The sequence below is a fragment of the Channa argus genome, chromosome 5, assembly GCF_033026475.1.
Source record: "Channa argus isolate prfri chromosome 5, Channa argus male v1.0, whole genome shotgun sequence".
Lineage (NCBI taxonomy): Eukaryota > Metazoa > Chordata > Actinopteri > Anabantiformes > Channidae > Channa > Channa argus.
Window position 1 is genome coordinate 26882414 of NC_090201.1, and position 20527 is coordinate 26902940.

Here is a 20527-nt window from a genome sequence, read left to right on the forward strand (position 1 = left end):
TTTAATATTATACAGTATAAAACTTTATCTATTACTAATTCATTTGTTATCAGATTATCAGCTCTGCTTATTGTCTGGGATTGTAGAGGTTCAGTGAGATTAAATATTATGAAACTTTAATTCTGTGACAAACTGAAAACACAAGAGCTCTGCAGGAAAAAAAAAAAGAAGAAAATAGAAAAAAAGTTTGTCCTCTATCCAGAAGTTTAGTTATTTACCATGTCCTCTGTAGCCAGATGACCACAGTCACGGGCTGTGTTATGTACCACGATGAGGTTGGTATTGGTTTGACTGTTTTTTAATTATCTGATGTGATGTAACACTGATAATCAGAAATGTGTGTTTTAAGAAAGCAGTGAGAAAAAAAAAAGAGACAAAAATCAACGGATATCTGTAGGCTTACAAAACCCCTTAAATAGTGTTCCTCTGCGGTTCCACGGCAAAAATGATAACATGAAACAAAACAAAATCATCTGTGAGATATCAGGAATAATTCATAATCCATAATTCTCCAGTTTGTCATTATTATTTGGTGTTTAAAGAGGAACAAGCCTTTGAAATCAGAGCACTCTGGAGGAACGCGGCAGCAAGTTGGTGCTTTAATATCAAAGTCTTCTACAGTGGCTGTGTGGGGAAAACAAGGCTTCTAAATTAAAGTCAGCCTCTCAGGTGTTGGTGCCAGTTGGAGTGATGGGTGGAAACAAGAGTGCTCCAGAAGGACAGTGTGTTAGACCTACTGCTTCAAAATAAAAGCTGTCAAGGATTGAGTTGTGGGATGAAACAGGCGCGTCGTAATAAAACAAGGTTTCAAAGGAGGAAGTAGTTTTCAAAATAAAAGTTACCACCTCTGGTGTCTTCAAAATAAGAGCACTCTATTAGAGAAGGTAAAAAGATCAAAGTAATGTTTTGATACTGTCTCACATGGCAGGAGTCAGTTTTCTACATCCAACATCTGCACTTGTCTGTTATGTGGTATGTTGCACTTTTCTTTTTGCGTATGATGTTGTACCGTGCACCTTCTGTCTGTCAACCAGTGGAGGCTCCAGAAGTCTTTTATCCTGCTCAGTTTGTGTTTGTTCACTTTGAGGATAAATGAGGCTTTGAACAGTTTATTCTTTCCTTTTAGTGCGTTTGTGTGTGTGTGTGTTTCTTTTTATTTAAGGATTAGTGTAGCCTCGGAGCCATCTTTCCTCTTCAGATACAGTCCATAGGTGAGGTGGTGCTCTCTCCTCAAGAAGGCATAGAAATAATCAGACACCAGCAGGATCTGAGGGAAAAGAAACTAAATTAGAACATGATGGATGCACTTACTTTATCACCACATGTACTAGGCCTTTTACAGCAGACGTAAGGGGGCTTCCAACTTTACACATACCCTTTGGTTGGAATAGACACAGACGGGGACACGCACACACTTGTATTTCTACTACATATGGACATGGACAGGCTCCACACGTGCTTACTGGCGCAGCAATACATTTGACTAAACTGTGTAATTGCCTAACCAGCGCTTGAAGCGAGGGATTAGTAAGTCTAGACCTTACATCGCATCTGATTTCTGTTTCTCCATGTCATTTCTTCTGGCCGATCTCAACCAGGCCCCATCAATGAAGATCTGTCCACCAGATGTTCACTGACATTCCAGGTGTGGCTCCAGAAGGTTGCCCTGGTTACCTCGATTAAGGTAACACACTCCCAAATTGCCATCATCTTTAAGGGTCAGTGATTTGCACTTAGTCTGGCCCCTCCACTGAGACCACTTTGCCTTGACAGACCCTACGAGGGGCTATTGCCAGACAGCTCCCAGGATTGGATGGATGGATGTGTAAGTGTTTCATATAAACCGTGTCAAGGGCGTTTAAATAAATGTTACATACATTTGATATTTGAAACAAGCGTTTGGTTAAGTACTTTTCTAGCACACGCACAGTTGGCGCAGTGGGGCTATGGACAGTTAAAGCAGTTTTTATTTTTAGCCTGAGGACAATTGTTTGCAGAGAGCTCATCTAGACCTTAGTGGACTGGGGAGATGATGAGATCTCCGTCATGGATACGGATTTGCGAACACAAAAAGCATAAAGGAGAAGAGTAAGGTCTTACAAATATTACACGAGTAAAATCACAATCCTGATGCTAAAGCCGTTATTTGATACATGTTACAACGTCTTCAGTAAAATAAATAAATCTAAACTCCCTCTGGCTCTTACCTGGGCTACGTTGAACAGCAGAGTGATGGCGTAGTAGAAGTTAGAGTTGGCACTGCCGGCGTAGATCCAGAGATGCCAAAGAACTGGAAACAGAGCTGAGCAGGCTAACAGGATACAGGACACCAGGAAAATGTTCCTCAAGACTAAACAGGAAAAGGAACCAGGAGAGATTTTAATAAATTATTACGATGCCTTTGGTCCAACGTGATTCACTTTAATGTTAAAAATCTAATTTAATTTTAATATTTGCTTTATGCATATAGTCAGTCTGTTAAGAGTTAAATATCTCCAAAACATTAGTGTTGACATGAAAATTTGGCACAAATGTTATTGATCCCATTAGGATGCATTTTATTGGCTTCACTGGTCCGAACCACCCGCTGGTCATAATGTTCATTTATCTAACACTTAATTTCAAAACATAATAAATACTAGGGCTGAATTCCTGTCGACTGCAACTATACTTTAACATATTACATGCAAAAGATCAACAGTTACCTATGTACATTTAACCAGGTAGTATGGTTAAATGCAGATCGAAGGCCCTTGTACATTACTCAAGTTCTTTCATTAATGCAATAATTCTCCATTAGCCAAATCAGAAAATATACTGCATGTTTTATTCAACTATATTTATCGGACAGTTGTAGTTTCTTTACACAGTAAGATTTCTTCAAGCACATAATATATAAAAGGTGTAAAAACGGTTCCAAATCAACATGTGGACAATGATCCCTGAACTCAAAGGAAAAGCCGAAAACACAAAAGAAATAAATATGATTACGACACTATAGTGTAAACATTTCTCACTGTTTTCTGAATTTTTAGAAAGTAAATCATACAATCCGGTTAATCAAAGGAATTAATCTGAATTTTAAACTGTAATTAAAAAAAAACTTTACTTGCAGTAATAAATAGGTCAAATAAATAAGATTTGCTCCACATCAACAGTAAAATGCTGCATTTATATTAACTTTACATTAATTATACTTCCTGTTCAATTTCTATTAATTAATCATATTATGGTTAATTATATACCAGTCACATGGACATTTTTCTGCTGTAAGTACTTTATACTTTACCTTGTTTAAAGCGTTCAATACAGTATTGTCACACTATGATATTAGTCCTTTTACCTACCACAGTACCACAGTATCTGAATACTTCTTCTGCAACTGCTTTTGAAGCAAAACATTTTAGAACTCACATCTGTGCAGGTGATTCCAGACGGGGAGGAAGGCCATGTAGAGAGCAATGTCTCCCACAGTGGGGTACGACTTAAAGATAGAGATCACGGCTAACTGCATGAAGATCAGAAACACTGGATGCTCCCTGCAACACAGAGACGAGCATTTTATTGCTTCACACTCGCACAAACAATAAGTAACAGAATTTTCTATATGTTATAAGCAGTTGCAGTAGGTGACTTAGTACATTTAGTTAAGCACAATACTCAAGCACGATTTTCAGGTCCTGACTATTGTCTTTGTAATGCTACTTTACACTTTGAGTCCAATGCACGTCAGAAGGTAACTGTGTCCTTTTAACCCGACATTTATCTGACAGCTTGATTTGTTTTACTGATGCAAACTAATTATCGCTGACGTATTATTCTTTACCTAAAGTGGTAAAATCCTCTCCAGCTTTACCTGCTGCTGTTTGTAAAAGTAAATAGTCAGAATTTAGATTGTTAGAAGTGGTAATCTCCTAGAATCTGTACATGAATTACACTTAACCTTTTTGATTTCTGCAGAAATATGAAAGAGAAATTATGTGAAACAACTCTGGACTAGACATGAACATACATGATTTTTTAAATCAGTAACTCAGTTGGATTGATGCCCAGAGAAATCACTTTGCAAATTGTAGAGCACGTGCTTTCAAAAGAATTTGAAGTGGTACTGGTAGTGGAATACTTTTGTAGGCAAGTACTTTAACATGAGTACTGAATTTATATAACTGTGCCACCTCTGGTTATATTGGACAGACTTGCATTAATAAAGAGAAATATTTTGTAAGACATATGTGCAAAGCTTATCAAGGTGGGCAAAGGACTTACTTGAGTTTAATGGACAGAGGGATGGTGTAGAAGAAAACATTGATCTGGAAAACGCAGAGGAAGAAGAGGCGGAAATGTTCAAACATCTCAGCAAAGAAATACCAGAAGAGGCCGATGTTCGGGGTCAGGTCTGGTACTGAGAGACTGAAGGGAGACAAAAAAACACAAACCGTCACACTAGGACTAAAAAAGACCGAAAATCAGCTTACAATCAGTCCAATGTTTGCTTCAGTAAAATTTATATGAACAAAATCTTTAATTATCAGATTTCACAAAGTGTATCACACTAAAAGACAATAGCAAGAGAAGGGGGGGGGAAGACGTGTTATCTAAAGGCTCCTGCTTGTAGCTCTTGATGGACAACGTCAGACTGAGGTTAATGACCTTTGGTGGCAAAACAAGGATGCACCCATGAAAGAAAATGCTTCAACGCCGTATAATACGTCACAAACTCCACAAGGTTAGAATTTAGCTCAAGCTTTCTTTTCACCACTCACATGAATCCATAGACAGAGGGCAGGTAGTCCCAGGAGCCGAGCAGGAAAAAGGAGAGAGAGATGATGACGAAGAGGCTGCCCAGGTACATGAAGGCATACTGCACAATGAACCACCAGAAACTGACCCGTCGGAAGTTCACCGGGATGTACTGATGCTGAGGAGAGACAGGAACGTGGGAAGACCTCGATGAAGTCAACAAATTATAAAAACTATAAACGTGCAAAGAAAAAGGATAAAAATGGTTCAGCAAAGAAGATGGAGAATTAAAAGAGACACCACAATCTGTACCACACGTGTTGAACAGCACATACCTGCATCAAATACAGCACAGCCGGGGCACATAAAGTAAGAGGATAGATGGACTGATACGTGGCCAAAGACAGAAATATGGCACTGAGCAAGACATTTCCTGCAACGCAAACATTACAAAGTTCAATTTCCAATATTGTTGTATCGTTTTTAAGTTGCTCAGCATACATTTTCTAAAGTCACAGACCAAACTCTAACATAAATAGAAACGAATCATCTGCAGATTGGTTGGGGTTAACATAAAGACCTGTGCCTTTACAATAAGCATGTCCCTCTCACAGCTACTGATAAAACATTACCCTTGATGGTAGAGAGGATGAAGAGCGCGATGACTGAGTTGTTTAGACCACAGGTGGACTTGGCGACGCAGGACAGGATGGTGAACGGGTTCAACAAGTAACTGTGCGAGAAGAAGACGCAAATTTTAAAAAAAAAAACATTTTATTGCTGGCAGCACTGGGAGGTTGTAATATCTTAATCAGCCTGCTAACACACTCACAGTAACATGACAATAAGCTGGTTGTATTTAGGACTAAAGAATAATTACACCTGATGCTGATGGGAAGGTCCTAAGTTCTGCAGGCATCTGCTCATAAATCAAAGTGTTATTACAGTAAAGTGTTATTTTCAAAGTAGCCTTTGGGGAACTTGGATGTTGGTGCCAAACTTGAAATCAATCCATCTAAATGTTGCCAAGAATTTTCACACAGATCTACAAATATAATCATGATGGAGGTACTAAAAGTCAGAGGAAGACCACAGACGTCGTGAGGATTCAGGGGACCACAAATGTTTCTAGAAATGCAGTTGCAACTGTGGTTCTATTCCCAGCTCCTACTGTCAAATGTCAAAGTGTCCTTGAGTAAGACACTGAACCCCAAGGTAGCAGCTCCCCTATTGGTGTGCAAGTGTGTGCGTGATTGTGACTGTGTAAAGTGCTATATAACCTCAGTCCATTTACCAAAGTCCAAGTAATGGTTCTCCAAGTCCAGACAAGAATTAAGGCATCGTGACCACTTAAACTGTCTCAGTGACCATTTCAAAAGACACACAGTAACTTACGGCATACATGGGTGCTCTCTGGGATGCTGGTCATACTTACAACATGGCTACTTTCAGAGGGATGTAGTACATTTTTCTGGGGCTTCTGATGAGCTCCAGACAGTCATGGGGGTAGCGGTCGGCCTCCAAAGCAAATTTCTGCTTTCTGAACTGAAACGGCATCAGCGACATGTTGAAAATTTCACAACATTGATACTACAAAGAAGAAATAAAACAAACCAAAGATAAATTACAAAATTATGGAGATATTCATCCACCATATCTTTGTTACACACCAGGTATTTGTAATAAATGGTTTTAGTGTGTGGCAACATGGCTACATCACAACCATTATTTTATCATGACATGTACTATATACGTTAATATTGGGTTTATACCCAGCTTGACTGGCGTTAGGGGATTATTTTCTCTAGGTTTTCCTGTTTTCTTACCACTTGTTTGTTGTAGTCCTTCACTGTCATGTATAGAGCCACAGCTGTGATCACATCTGCCAACTGAGGACACAGAAAGACAAACTAAGTAACAGAGGGCCTGATTTAATTGCAATAGCAAAATGTCCCAGATGCCTTCTATCCAAACTACTGGAGACTTTTGTAGTCACAGAAAGAGCAGTTTCCAACCCTCGATTATATTCAACAGAGCAAACCTGAAGCTCTCGTTCAGGTTCCCCTCCCCACAGAAATGTAACTTAAATACTTAAAGGTTTCTGACCAAAATAATTTTTTTCATTAGCCTATAAAACCTAAAACTGCCTGTAAAAAAACAACAACAAACAACTCACCATAAATGTTATCTCTGCATAGTCCACCAAAAAGTGAAAGGCGTAAATGATGAGAGGAGTCTGAGGAGAAAAGAAAAGAAAACATCAAAGGTGGATCACAGCAGCTGGGATACTAAAACATAAATGTTATCTACACATGAGTGTGCACAAGCCTGTTAAGTTCACCTAAATTCATTTTTATGGAATGCATACATGCATGTGTGTGGATCTCTCACCTCGTGGAAAACATCTCCGGAGTATGGTGACACTCCCAAATCAAGCAGAGCCAAACCTTCAACCACTGCAGATAGAAAAATAACAGAAGGGCAGTTTTATTCACACGTAACTCACTGTAGCTCAGTTGGTAAGGCGGTCGTCCATGGACCACAGGGTCAGTGGTTCGATCCCCGCCCCCGGCCCCGTGTCGAAGTGTTGCCTGCTCCCGGTGTGTCAGGTGAGCACCTTGCATGGCAGCCACCGTCATGGGTGTGTGTGTGTGTGTGTGTGTGTGTGTGTGTGTGTGTGTGTGTGTGTGTGTGTGTGTGTGTGTGTGTATATATATATATATATATATATATATATATATATATATATATATATATATATATATATATATATATATATATATATATATATATATATATATATATATATATTTAGCATTTGCTGTTGTCAAAATGTATCTATTCTATTAATATGAATACAAAGCCTCGATTTTAAGAACCCAGCTTCCTGTTACAGCTTCTGCCCAATTAACAATTTATGTTTTAATGCAGTTCCTATATTGTCGAGTACAGAAACCTCAGTTTCACCACACAATCACTTAAGAGATGGAGGTAAAAACGATCAAATAAATAAATAAAAGAACGAAATTGATTCATAAGTTGCTTTTATACTGAGTAATGAAAAAATGGTGCATGTAAGAGGTTTAAAAACATTTCTGTTGCCTTACATCATTTGCCTATACAAAGATTATGCTAAATACACTGCAATATTTACCACTGTGCTATACACTGAAAATACATACATCACAATGAAAGCGTTTTAAATTGGTTCATATTTGTAATTTCACAGTAGGAAAAAGATCTTCAGGTTGTCAGTGTTAAATTGGGGTAGTGCAGTAAAAAGGTTTTTCCAAGGTAAAAAAGTATAACAGTATAGCTTTTTATTTACCCTGGGAACCATATAGTGATTTTTATATATATATATATGCTGTAATGATCCTCACCCAGCTCCGTTTGTGCTTGTATGTTGATGTCTATCTTTCATTATTATTGTGTCAGTGTGAATTCATCCATCCATCATCTGTACCCACTTATCCTATTTAGGGTGGTGGGGGGATGGAGCTTATCCCAGCTGTCATAGCGTGAGAGGCAGGGTGTATCCTCTACAGGTCTCCAGTCTGTGTCAGAGAGACATACACAGACAGGCAACCATTCACACTCACATTCACACCAATTGGGACATTTTGGAGTCACCAATAAACCAGACATGTCTTTGGACTGTGGAAGGAAACTGGAGTACATGCGGAGAGCGTTCAAAGTCCATACATAAAGGCCACAGCAAGGCAGGAACGGAAACCTGCAAATCTACTAGCTGTGAGGCAGCAGCACGTAATGTAAGTCCTCCCTGTTATTGCTAGTGTGTGCATGTTGTGGCAGGAAGGGCAACCAGCATAAAAACTGATGCCAAATCAAACTGCAGAACATGTCCTGCTGTCCACTGAAGGCACCAGCAGTTAACTTTGACACAAACATACTTGGCTATTATAACCAACTATAATTCTGAAAAGTGCTCCCTAAAAGTGGGAAATCCTGCATGAGTCTTTAGTTATTATGCTTCTTGGCAGTATTCACCAAGTGTGACTGACTCAGCCCTTCTTTATTACTTTAATGGAGGAAAGGTGTTTAACACAGTGGGGACCACAGGGGGCCCCACTGGTCTGTCAGTGACTGAGGAAACAATAAAACTGGATTTATTCTGTGGGGTCAACAGGGGCCTCAGGAGCGTTTACCAGGCCATGGCTCCTGGACTAAAAAAAGACTGTGATGCTCTGTTAGAATTAACAAGAAATCGCGAGTCAAACACTAAATTGACTGTTCGCCAATATAAACCATATGAAAGCTGCTTGTATTTAACTCAACCCATAGTTGGTGATCGCTGGAAAACTGGATTACAAAGCCATCTCTTGTCACTAAACCGGTTGTCCGTTTCCCTGTCACCGGGAGGCAACAGAGGCGGCGGGTTGACGAGAAAACGGCCCCAGAAAAGGTCCTGAAGCCCGCTTACCTCTTTTCCAGGCGGTTATCGGAGACACCACCTCAACCCTCTCTGCAATCAGCTCCGCCAAACTGGATCTGAAAAGAGCAGCGCGGATTGTAACAGCTACAATCAAAAGTACAGTCAAAGGAGCCGCCATGTTGACAAGGAAGGTCCCTCTCCACCCTGCGAAGGGCACGATGGGAAATGTGGTGTTTCGGTGCAAGAGGAAACCCGACGAAGAGTAATATGTACCCAGTAATATGAATTAATATTATTATTATTATTAGTAGTAGTAGTAGTAGTAGTAAATGTCCTCTGTCATTCAGTGACTGTCCCCGTACAGTCACTAAATAAAGCAGCACAAATAATTTATATTAAGCAATAGGCTGCTACTGCAGGGCCGCTTTTTACAGGGAGGAACTTAAATGTGTCAGTCCCAAGTATGAGTGAACAGAAATTAACAAAAATTATTAAAATTAACAAAAGTATAAATAGGTCATTTTCCACAACATGACTGATAAGTTATATGTAGCATATTCATATTCTTCTTCTTCTTCGTAATAGTAGTTGTAGTAGTTGTAGTAGTTGTAGTAGTAGTAGTAGTAGTAGTAGTAGTAGTAGTAGTAGTAGTAGAAGAAGTAGTAGTGGTAGTAGTCGTCTTCTGTCCCTTTGTGACTGTCCGCGTGCAGTCACTAAATAAAGCAATACATTACATTTTCAGCTACTATTGCAGGGATGCTTTTCACAATTGGGAACATAAATGTGGTCATGTTTTCACTCCGGAACTCTTTATGTGTTGGATCAAAACAATTGACGAAGCTTTGTAAAGGTAGACGTGTTAAAGACCGACTTTCAGCTAAAAGTCCATTCCTCTTATTAAAATAAAGATCTGAAATTGATTTAGATCCATTTAGTATAAATTTAGTAAGTTCGCTATCAAGCCTAAAGATCGTATAAGATTAGAGTTTGTTGTTGATTTGACTCGTGTTATTTAACCAGCACACAGCATTTGCCCACTAATTAAATACAAGTTTCCAAACATTTATGATCACCATATACAACAACAATAACAAAAATGTGAAAAATGTAATCATGTCATGTTAACAAATATGAGACATGAGCATGATTTTAAGTATATGTTATCGGAATAAATTTTGGTATTTTTCCACTACATCGACTAATGTAAGACGATTTCCATTTTTGACAAAACAATCTGACTTACTTATTAACTTAAGCTTTTATAATATTACTGCCAAATAATTAATTTTCCACTACTTTACAGATCTGTATATGCGAACACAAAACATGTCTTAATAATGATTTTCAACCTTCTTTTATTATTTATATAAAAGTACTAACAGTTGAATTTAAGCAATTATACAGAGCTACACAAGAGTATCTGGAAGTGTATTTTAAAATCAAACCAATTATTGTTTTGTTATTATTATATTATATTATCATGCAATATTTAATTGTGGAGACCACAGAAAGTGTAGCTGCTACATTTTTAGTGGCTTGAGGGGATTGAAGTGAGAAAAACAGGAAATAAACCTTTTCACTGATTGTGAGTTTCAAATGTCTTTATTGCCATTGAAGTTGTTCAGAATCGAACCTCCACCGTGATCATTTCGAGCTGTACTTTTACACTGTAGGGTTCAGACAGGAAGTGCTTTCTGTTGCTGCTGCTGCCTTTGATCTGTCAAAGACTTTCGTTTTCATTTCTTCACGGGAAAGCAAACCCGATGTTGTTATAGTCGTTAGAAAACATGGCAGGCTTGGAGGTGTTATACACCTGCGTCGCGGGCAGCATTAGCTGTCCCCAGGACGCAGTCGTGTGCTTTGTTCACTGGGAAATGATAAAAAATGGATACCGGTGTGTCGGTTGCGGAGACGAGGTGAGTCGAAGGAACGTTAGCTAACATTAGCTAAAGCATAACTGATGTCGCATAGAAATAATGTTAGGTAACGCAAACTCCAGCGGGTTAAAGCTACATTCCTCGTTAGCTCAGATGCGCAATAGTTTCACAAACTCTGTTTGTATTAATTCCTAATTCTTTCAACGGTTCACTGTGTGATAACGTTGGGAATTTCAGTCAAGAGGGTCTTACGATTAACTAGAAAAAGCATTTCCGAAGAGAAACTGCACTGAAAGGATTTTCCAAGCAAAGCTGAAAAAAAAAAGCTCGGAAATAGCTGCAACCAAATGTCGCTTCCTTATATAATGGTTAGGCTGTAAAGCCATTTAGGCTTAAAAACTTTAAATGCAATTATATGACGTCATTGATGATGTAACTAAGGACGTCGATATATATGACGAAGAAAAATATTTTTATAACATATATAATTCGTATATAAGTAAAACGTCCTTTATAGGTTGGACGTTTTCAAGTTTGGGCTTCTAGCTTTAAGTTCCATAACAAATCCAAAGAAGTTGGGACGAAGTGTAAAACGTAAATAAAAACAAAATGCATTGATTTGCAAATCTCATCAACCCATATTTTATTCACAATAGAACATAAATGACATATCAGATTAGCATTGATTCTTTTGCATGATGCAGCTCTAACTGACATTTGTGGTTTGCTCAGCAAACTGTGTTCACAGACAGTGATTTCTGGAAGTGTTCCTGAGTCCATGCAGTGATGTCCAGTAGAGAATCAGGCCTGTTTCTAATGCAGTGTCGCCTGAGGGCCCAAAGATCACAGTCATTCAGGCCTTGTCCCTTGTGCACAGAGATTCCTCCTGATTGTCTGAATCTTTTGATGATATTATATATTGAAGAGGGTGGAAGTAAAGACTAGATTAGGATGTTGTTAGCTAAGCTGAACTGTTTTTGCTGAAAGAGCCTAAATGTTTGCTTTAGCTGAAAGCTGAATTCAAGCTGAAGTATTTAAAATAAAGTTTTACTTTTGCTAAAATAGCTCAAACGTTTACTATAAAATTGTAACAAAAAAACTAGAAGCAAGGTAGTAGTTTGAAAAAAGTAGAAAATAAGCAAAATTCAAGTTTAACTGTTTTGCCTTGAATAGATGTAACATAAAATAGTTGCATGAAATCCTGTAGAAATGTAATAGCCTGAAGGAGAGTTGAATTTAATAACCACTGAAATCTCAGTAGGTCAGAGTTTGCCGAACCATTTACATCTCAATGTGAAGAAAGAGGTTTCACAAGTGCAGGAGGCAAAAGTACAGTAAAAGTACTTGCCTGAAAAAGTACTCTACTACAAGAAGGAGTAATACTTATTTCACATTTGTTAAAAAGAACCAGTACAGGTACAGTACAGTACTTGGGTAAATGTACTGCTCTGCATCCTCTGCCTCTGACCCTAGAATTCTTTCCTCTTTTTTCATCTCTGTTTATTTTGCTTTCCACTTCCAGGCCCGAAATAGTGACAAGAAGTCAGAGCTGCTGCCTTCTGACTGGAGCAGTAACAAGGAATTATACACTCTGCGGTATAAAGCCAGTGACAGTGACACCCAGCTACTGCTCAAGGCTATTGCTGTTGACTCCACATTGATCTTCAACCTAATGGTAGGTACAGCTGAAATCCCTTCATTTAAATGTGCTCAATGTGAACTCCATGCACTTCTACATGCACTTTGAAAGTAGGTTGATGTGGGGTTTGTCTTGTTATGCACATTTTCAGGCTGACAGACACCTTATTTATCTGTATCTGACCCATATATTACTGACAAGTAGACAGGTGCAGTGTGGTGACAGCTCCAGCTCTAATACATGGACATGAAAAAACTCATTTTGTGCTGATATGCTGTTATTTCAATGTGGGCAAGAACTGACAACAGCAATAAGTCACATTAATCCACAAATCCTGTGATCCCTGTCAGATCTTCAGTTAATTAACGTGCTTAATAATTGATACCCCTACTGGGGATGTCCTGACCCAGTCAGCCACGTTGTAATAGTTTGATACTGGCTCAAAAGAAGCTGATATTTTTCCTTTCTTTACCAAACTTGATTGACCAAACGTCGCGTTCCTTTTATTATTGGCCTGGTATGTTGGGATCAGATTCCAGTGGATATTTGGGCCCAACTGCATATCATGTTAGCCATGTTCAATTCCTGTCATCAGCACAGTTTGTGCTTAAAGCTTCCATCAAAAACAAAGAATCTTTGTTACATGATTATTTGTTGCTCTTAACATTGTGAGAAACAAATGGATAAAAATAATTGATCTTTTTCGTGTGTTTTTCTGTCTTTTTAATGTACTGTATCCATTTGTATTTGTGTGAAGAACTCCAAAACACAGCAGGTTTCAGATTTGACGGTGAACATCAGCGATCATGTGGATGCTGACCAGTTGCACACTTTTGAAAGGTTGGTGTGTGATTCTTAGTTTTGTCATGATGAATTAGGGACTCAACCACTGCAACAACCACATTTTATAAAATAAAAAGTCTATTGGCTTCCAGATGATTATCATTATTGGGAATGAGATTTAATATCCAGTGGCCTATGCTTTCTTTCTAAAACTTGTAAGAAATGATTCGAGAGCAATTGTAGTTATTAGTATTGTCCAGAAGTTTTAAGTGGTCGAGGGATTTTTAATGGCAATAAAGAATAGGACTCTTGCAATAGATGAAATCGGAAACAGTGCATATTAATGGCAAAAACGAATCTTCATGCGGTTGGATGAGAGTTGGATGTTGTTGATGTTGCAATCAAAACAATTAATTAAATGTTAATTCTGTGAGTTCTGCATGAGCCTGCAATTTAAAACCTCAAAAACACATTTCAACATGCTTCCCAATTTTAAACAAAATGCTGTCATCAAATCAGACATTTCAGGCCACGACAATCACAAAAAGGTCCGTGAAATCCTGGAGGGACTGATTAATATAATATATATATTGTTATGAAGCACTCACCGTAATGCAGGAAATACAGGCTGGAAACAGCAAATTGTGATTCATTTTTATATTATCACTCAATCAGCTGCCACAACAAATGAGACAATTATGTTGTAGCTGTGTAAAAGCAGAATAAGATGCGTCAGCAGCTTTCTTTTGATAAATGAGGCTAAAAGGTAACTTTTCTTTTTTGTTTTACAGCGTGTTCAAAGATACCGACGGTTTGTCAGAGAAGGTGAAGACACAGCTGCTGCCAGCTCAGGAGAGACAGACGGGACAGAGAACAGAAAGAAGGAGTCAGAAGGAGGAGGTGGACGAGCAGAGGAGAAGAGGGGAGGACAGCGACCCCCTCCGCATCCCCAACCGATATCCTCATCGGGGAACGCAGCCACACTGGTTGGTAATGAGAGAAGAATCAGACCTGCAAACAGGCCTCAGACACTTTTTCGCTTTATTAGTTTATTACCAAACTACAACTGATCCAGTCTAATTAAACAGCCCTGCTATAAAAATATTCCCTTCATGAACATGATGATGTTCAAGTTTTAGACGGCTGTTGATTCAACTGCTGTTTGTGCTGAGCGTGCTGACACTTCTTCCCTAGATAACAAGATGGTGCATTTGTTTGGTGCAGCCAGTATGGACGCGACGAAAACACTTGTTCCTCCATCCCCGTATCTACAAGCAGATTCTACTGCAAACTGCAGCACAGTTACACCGAGCTTCCTCATCCTCTGCATTATTTAATAACATTGGTATTTGATGGAATTATGAATAGCAATGAATCGATACATCTTTGTCCTCCCTTCTGTCATCCATACACATGTCACTCAGAAACAGATACGCTCACAAATACACAAACATCTACCTCTCGTCTCAGTCACACACACACATACACACACACCTCTCGATGTGCTGAGCTTGTGTTTGTGTAGAAGGTCTAGACAGACAAGCTGTAAGTTGACTACCACAGCAGAGAGTAAATGAGGGCAGAGCTGTGTGTGTGTGTGTGGTGATGGTGTTAGCTGTGTGTGTCACTGCAGTATCCTCTATTCAATATTTACAGCAGGGAGAGAGAGTTGGAACAGAAGTTTGGACTAAAAGTGAAAATGTCACAGGAACTGTGTGTACTGTGGCTGTGAGCGAGGACATTTTGTCTGGTCCTTGCTTTTTGACACACTTCCAAAGGGCTGATTGAGCAGTTGGGTGTATACAGAAGAACAAAGTGTGTGTACTGTCTCAGAAAATTAAAAGTCCCGGTAATGTAAATCGTAACTTTAATGGTGAAGACTTGGTTTAAGGTTAAGCGAGGTGAGGATTAGGCAACCGGTTGTTTTGGTTACGGTGAGAACCTTCTGTTTTAAATGATGCATCTTCTTGTCTGTGTTTCAGCTAAGAAAGTGTGTGAGTAAGTGCTTTTTCCTGAACAGCCTGCAGTGTGTAAATCACACAGCACCACCTTGGTGCTTCGTTGTGCACAGTGAAACCTAAGACAGTTGTTAGTCTCCTCTCCCCTTCGCTGTGAATTTTAAAAAGCCAGTATCTGAATGTAGAGCAGAGCTGTTGTGGCCGCAGCTCAGTTGGTAAAGCAGTTGCCAGATCAAAGCACAGGGTCAGTGGTTTGATCCCCGGTCCCAACTAGTGTCGTTGGCCAAGACAATGAAGAGGTCGCAGTGGGTGAGCATCTTGCACGTCAGCCACCACCATTGGTGTGTGTGTGTGTGAATGGTTGAATGAGAAGCAGCACTGTAAAGTGCTTTGGAGAAAAGCGCTGTATAAACGTCCATTTACCATTAATCTGTGTTCAGATGATGATTCTTTTCAAACATGATTGTATAGTTATGAGTTTAACAGACTGAAACTTGACAATATGTCGGAAGCTTTCCAGACACAATTAACTGTGTTAAGAACCTCTGAAGATGAGTCCTCTGAAATGATGGAAACATGCCTGTGTGCTAGAGTGGGAGCCACATAAGACAGATTCAGTCGTCCAGCTTTGTCTCCCCCCGCCCCCGCCATCTTCTCTCCCTTCTCTCCCCTTCCTCCCTCGTCCTCTTAGTCTTGACCCGATCAGATGAGATGCAAGGTGATGTCAGCACTTTATCGACCTAGCAACCGTCGCCTCCAAGTCCCCAGAGAGCGAGAGAGGGAGGGAGGGAGATGACGATGAGATCAAAACATTGACAGATGGAGAGAAAGTAAACTCAAATCCGAGAAGGGGAAGACATAAACAAAGACAAAAGAAAACCAGACAGGAGACAGACAGAGGGAGTGGAAAGGAGATGCAGAGAGACAAGCTGAAGAGACGGATGAATGAGAGAGAGAGAGGAGTAGTTTGAAACAAAGAGGCAGAGAGGAGGATGTCAGAAAAAAAGGATGATCGACCAAAATAAGATGCTTTATATAAACCAGTACATGTGAGAAGTTTCGCATAGTGGTGGAACTAGTGATTTGTCTTTTATCAAAATTACTGTCTATTAATTTCCTGTTCATAAAGTAGATTCTGTTTTCAGCACACTCACTCATTTTTATGTTTTCTATAGACAGAAGAAGGTTTGTAAACTGTAGAGATTGTAAAGTTGACTGATTTGGGTTCGTTTCAGGCCTGACCCAATGATTCCTCCATTTGCTGCCGGAGGAGCAGATCTGGATCCCTTTGGGTGAGTCTCTCCCTCTCATAATAAATCCTGCATCGTCATATATATTTAAGCATTAGTCTGGTTTTGTTCTAATCTGGGATTTGGGGATAAACAGTGAGTCCACACAGTGACAGACAGCAGAGGATTACTAGCATTTGTCCAGACTTCTTTTGTCAGAGAATTGTGTAGCTCGTCCTAAAGAGAAGTGAGGAGAAGATACAAACCAGAGCAATAGAGCAGCAGAACTTGAGCAAATCACCCTTTTTTATGTGGTTGCATTTGGCATTTTGCTGCTTGCTATTAGTGCTATCTTTATCCTCCAAACCCCTTTACATCAAATAGTCCATTCAAATCGTGGAGCAACAGCTCGGGTGTCATCCCTAATATGTTTATATTACAAATTTACATCCTCATACAAAACCACTTTGTGAATAAAACTATGAAACAGTTTTTCAACTAAAGCTAAGAGGAAAAACTCGAGTTAAAGAAAAGATGAAATGCACATTTTCCTCTCTCCCCTCTCCTCAGGTCTCGTGGTCGGGGAGGAATGATAGTTGACCCGTTGAGGTCGGGGTATCCTCGCTCTGGTTTTGACCCATCCAGTGGCATACCAGACATTCTGCCCCCCGGAGCTGTTCCCCCGGGGGCTCGCTTTGACCCGTTTGGACCCGTCGGACGACACAGACCAGGGTGAGACACAAACACACCCAAGGGTTCATATTTCACAGGTTCAGTGTGTGTGACCGAGACTAAACCAACAACGAATTGTCTTCTCGGGGTAATGTCTCTGAATACAGAACCTGGTTCGGCTTTTTCCATTTAGACGGACTGAAGTAACCAGGTTACTAAATTGGGGATGTCTGTGCTTCTGGGTTATGCAAAGACACTTACATTAAAGGTTAAACAGTTCTGGTGATACCATCATGTCAGCTGTGATTACATGGAACTATTTCATTCCATCGTGATTCTACACAGTGCTCAAGAACTGAAATGTGAAGCTCAGCAGAACATCTTGTATTTGGGTTCACACAGTCAGCCAGCAGCAAACCAGCAGCATCCCACCATCTCAGTCTGTTTTGCGATGAAATTCAGCATAATTAACGGCGGGTGCCGTGTTGTCCATATCAGCGAGGTCATGATTCCTTACAATTTATCATTGCTATGACAATAAACAGCTACCTAATCTGTAGCTGTGGCTACAGCATCTATGACCTAAGGGGGCATTGCCCTTGCTGTCTATGATAAATACAGTATTGTAGTTTAAGGCCATTAATGATCAGTGGAAGAGTAGCATAGAGACGTGAGTGGAAGATCCAACCTTTGACACTTTGTGAGAAGACAAGTTGGAGAGAGGTAGAAGAACGAGTGCTCTCAGGCTCGGTGGAGCGTCTGGCATCGTTCGGGGCTGCGTTTCTGCCGGTTGTGTTGGAGGATGTAACCTAGTACCTTATACCTGAAGAATACTGAAGTCAAACTCAGAGACAGTCTTAAGAATTCAAGATCTACAAAGAGAGCTCACGATGAATACAGATTTTTGAGTGTAGAGGCTGATTTTTTACATTGTGTTATTGTGTTTTTACAATACTGATAGTATTTCCTCTGGTTCTGGAACTAGTGTCTAATGTAATACTATTACTGGTAAATTCCAGATCTGTACTACAGTTTTTGGGGACTCAAAGGTTTTTATTTATCTTTGCAGACAGTCAGAGAAATGAAACCCCAGACATCTATTGAAGACATGACAATAACAAGAGCTTTGTGTGTCTGTGTTTTTCAGGCCAGACCCAGACCACATGCCCCCTCCCGGTTATGATGACATGTTCATGTAGTGCACAACACTGCTTCCTGCTTCCCGTCATCCTGTCCTCTCGAGCCAACGGCTGCACCTCCTCAAGGGTTTAATCAAGTTTAGATCCAGTTTAGAGGCCAGAATAAAAGTTTTGCATTTGTATTTTCTGCAACATTTTTTTTTTTTTTTGCTTTCCAAGTGTCCATTTCATATAACTCATGTAAAGCAACAAGTAGAATTAACGTACTCTGTGTGAAATTGTTGTTCCGTAAAAATCAGCAAATGCAAGTAAACTTAATTTTGACCACAAGTAAAAAGAAAAAGGGAAAAAAGGAATGAACACAGATTCATTTGCATAGCAGCATTTGAAAATCTTGATATGCTCGCTTTCTAATTCCGACGCAGACATATGGTGAAGCAGTGCGGTAACATTTGGACAACCTGCCGGGTGGATTAGCAGGTCAGGACGTTGTAATGTAACTGAAAGGTCACAGCTCGAATCAACACAACAGCTGATATGCGCATCTGTTAAAGCCTCCAGGCTGTTCCCACCCGCAGATTCATAAATTTCATGCATTTTCTTCGGAAATGAAACCTTAGCTTCCTAAATGTTAAGAGAGTGAGAAGCAGTTGCTCTTTAGCTCTTATCATCCCATTAAACTAGATTATGTCGAAGTAATTTATTCATTAAAAAAAGAAAACATTTCTTTAACTCCTTGTATTTTGTGGATATATTAGAAAAGCTTTAAAGCTGCTTCATAGTTGTTTTTTTGTTTGTATTGTTGGTGATCGAACAACATGGTTGATCCAGTATCTGATGCCAAAATGCTCAAATAAATATGAGACTTTGCCTTCAGGTGGTTGCTGTTTCTGAAAATGTGATAGAAGTAAGAAGGTTCCCTAAAAAGTTTCTTCTTTGGTTTGGTTTTAAGGTGGGTACCTGGGTATTCTGTGTGGATGATACTTTGATTTATTTAAATATTGATTAAATGTATATCTGACACATTAAAATAAGACCTGCAGACACTGTATGATGGCGTATTTTTACAAACTACTTGATCCAAAAACTGAAGTTAAATTGTTTGATATGAAATGAAACAAAGTTTATGTTTCGTTTTTTTTTCCAGTTTTTTGCCTGCCAGGCAGAAAAACGTAACCATCAGTCCCTATAGGAAGATTCAACTTTTGAGGGGGAATACATGTCGTAAAACATCTGGGAGGCAGCTTTTGCAAAAAAAAAAAAAAGAAAAAAATGTGATTAATTGATTTTAGGTGTGTTTTGTGGGAGCATGTGAAAATAGCAAGTAAATGGTAAATGTTCTGCAGTTATACAGCGTTTTTCTACTTATTGGGCCTCAAAGCGCTGTGCACTGCTGCTTCACCCATTCACGCACCGATGGGGGAGCAGCTGCTCAGCTGGCCAACACTCACTAGTAGCAACTAAGTTGGGGTTCAAGGACTCTTTGACTTGTGGATCAAACCAGCAACTGGGGGGATAAAGTTACCTCTACCCTGCTTATTGAAACTAGCTTACCAGGATTCCTTTGGCGCTTGCAATAAAAATCTGGATACAGCAGCCTCTGTCATCGTGGAGTTTGTGTTATCCCTGCATTTGTAGTAGAAAAGTGTTCTATGACTTTGGTTTGGTTTTTGCAGACATACGTCTCCTGAAAGTCCTGTAACTCTCCGCCATATTAATTTCCTGATGAACCCAAATTAAGTATAATATCCTGAAATCTCTTCTTGTGATAGGTGGACTAATCATTTGCATCGTGAGTGGCTTTTACTTTATGAAAGCAACACCATGTGGAGTTTGGGAGCTTTCTGCACATGGTGATGCATTCAGGGACAGTTGTGTCAATTGGCTGAGATCGCGGGGTTGTGAAGAATTCATGGGCATTGGTGGATTTTGCATCGTCGTGGTAATTTCACACAGGTAGCCGATGCTGCATGGCTAAAGAAACATGCAGTTTATAAAGCAAAGTTTATTTCCTCACAACATCCTCTTTATCTTCCACGACTCTCACTTTTATTCCATTAGTGATTTCGCATTTGAAATAACGCCCTGCAGCTC

The 20527-nt window shown here is 39.6% G+C and overlaps 2 protein-coding genes across 2 annotated transcripts; one reads left to right on the plus strand and one right to left on the minus strand.

The window, feature by feature from the left end:
* Positions 1–1095: 1095 nt before the first annotated feature.
* pigu (phosphatidylinositol glycan anchor biosynthesis, class U) lies at positions 1096–9360 on the minus strand. The gene is made up of 12 exons (XM_067503579.1): positions 9185–9360; positions 7132–7196; positions 6917–6976; positions 6567–6629; positions 6176–6285; positions 5373–5473; positions 5076–5173; positions 4764–4918; positions 4267–4410; positions 3415–3539; positions 2208–2350; positions 1096–1267 (listed from the first exon to the last, which is right to left on the minus strand). Exons 1-12 carry the CDS (start codon positions 9312–9314, stop codon positions 1154–1156), a joined length of 1308 nt encoding a protein of 435 aa, XP_067359680.1. The 5' UTR covers positions 9315–9360; the 3' UTR covers positions 1096–1153.
* A 1478-nt stretch (positions 9361–10838) lies between these two features.
* Positions 10839–19482, plus strand: psmf1 (proteasome inhibitor subunit 1). The gene is made up of 7 exons (XM_067503582.1): positions 10839–11052; positions 12536–12688; positions 13410–13492; positions 14227–14421; positions 16629–16685; positions 17193–17354; positions 18442–19482. Exons 1-7 carry the CDS (start codon positions 10924–10926, stop codon positions 18491–18493), a joined length of 831 nt encoding a protein of 276 aa, XP_067359683.1. The 5' UTR covers positions 10839–10923; the 3' UTR covers positions 18494–19482.
* Positions 19483–20527: the final 1045 nt, after the last annotated feature.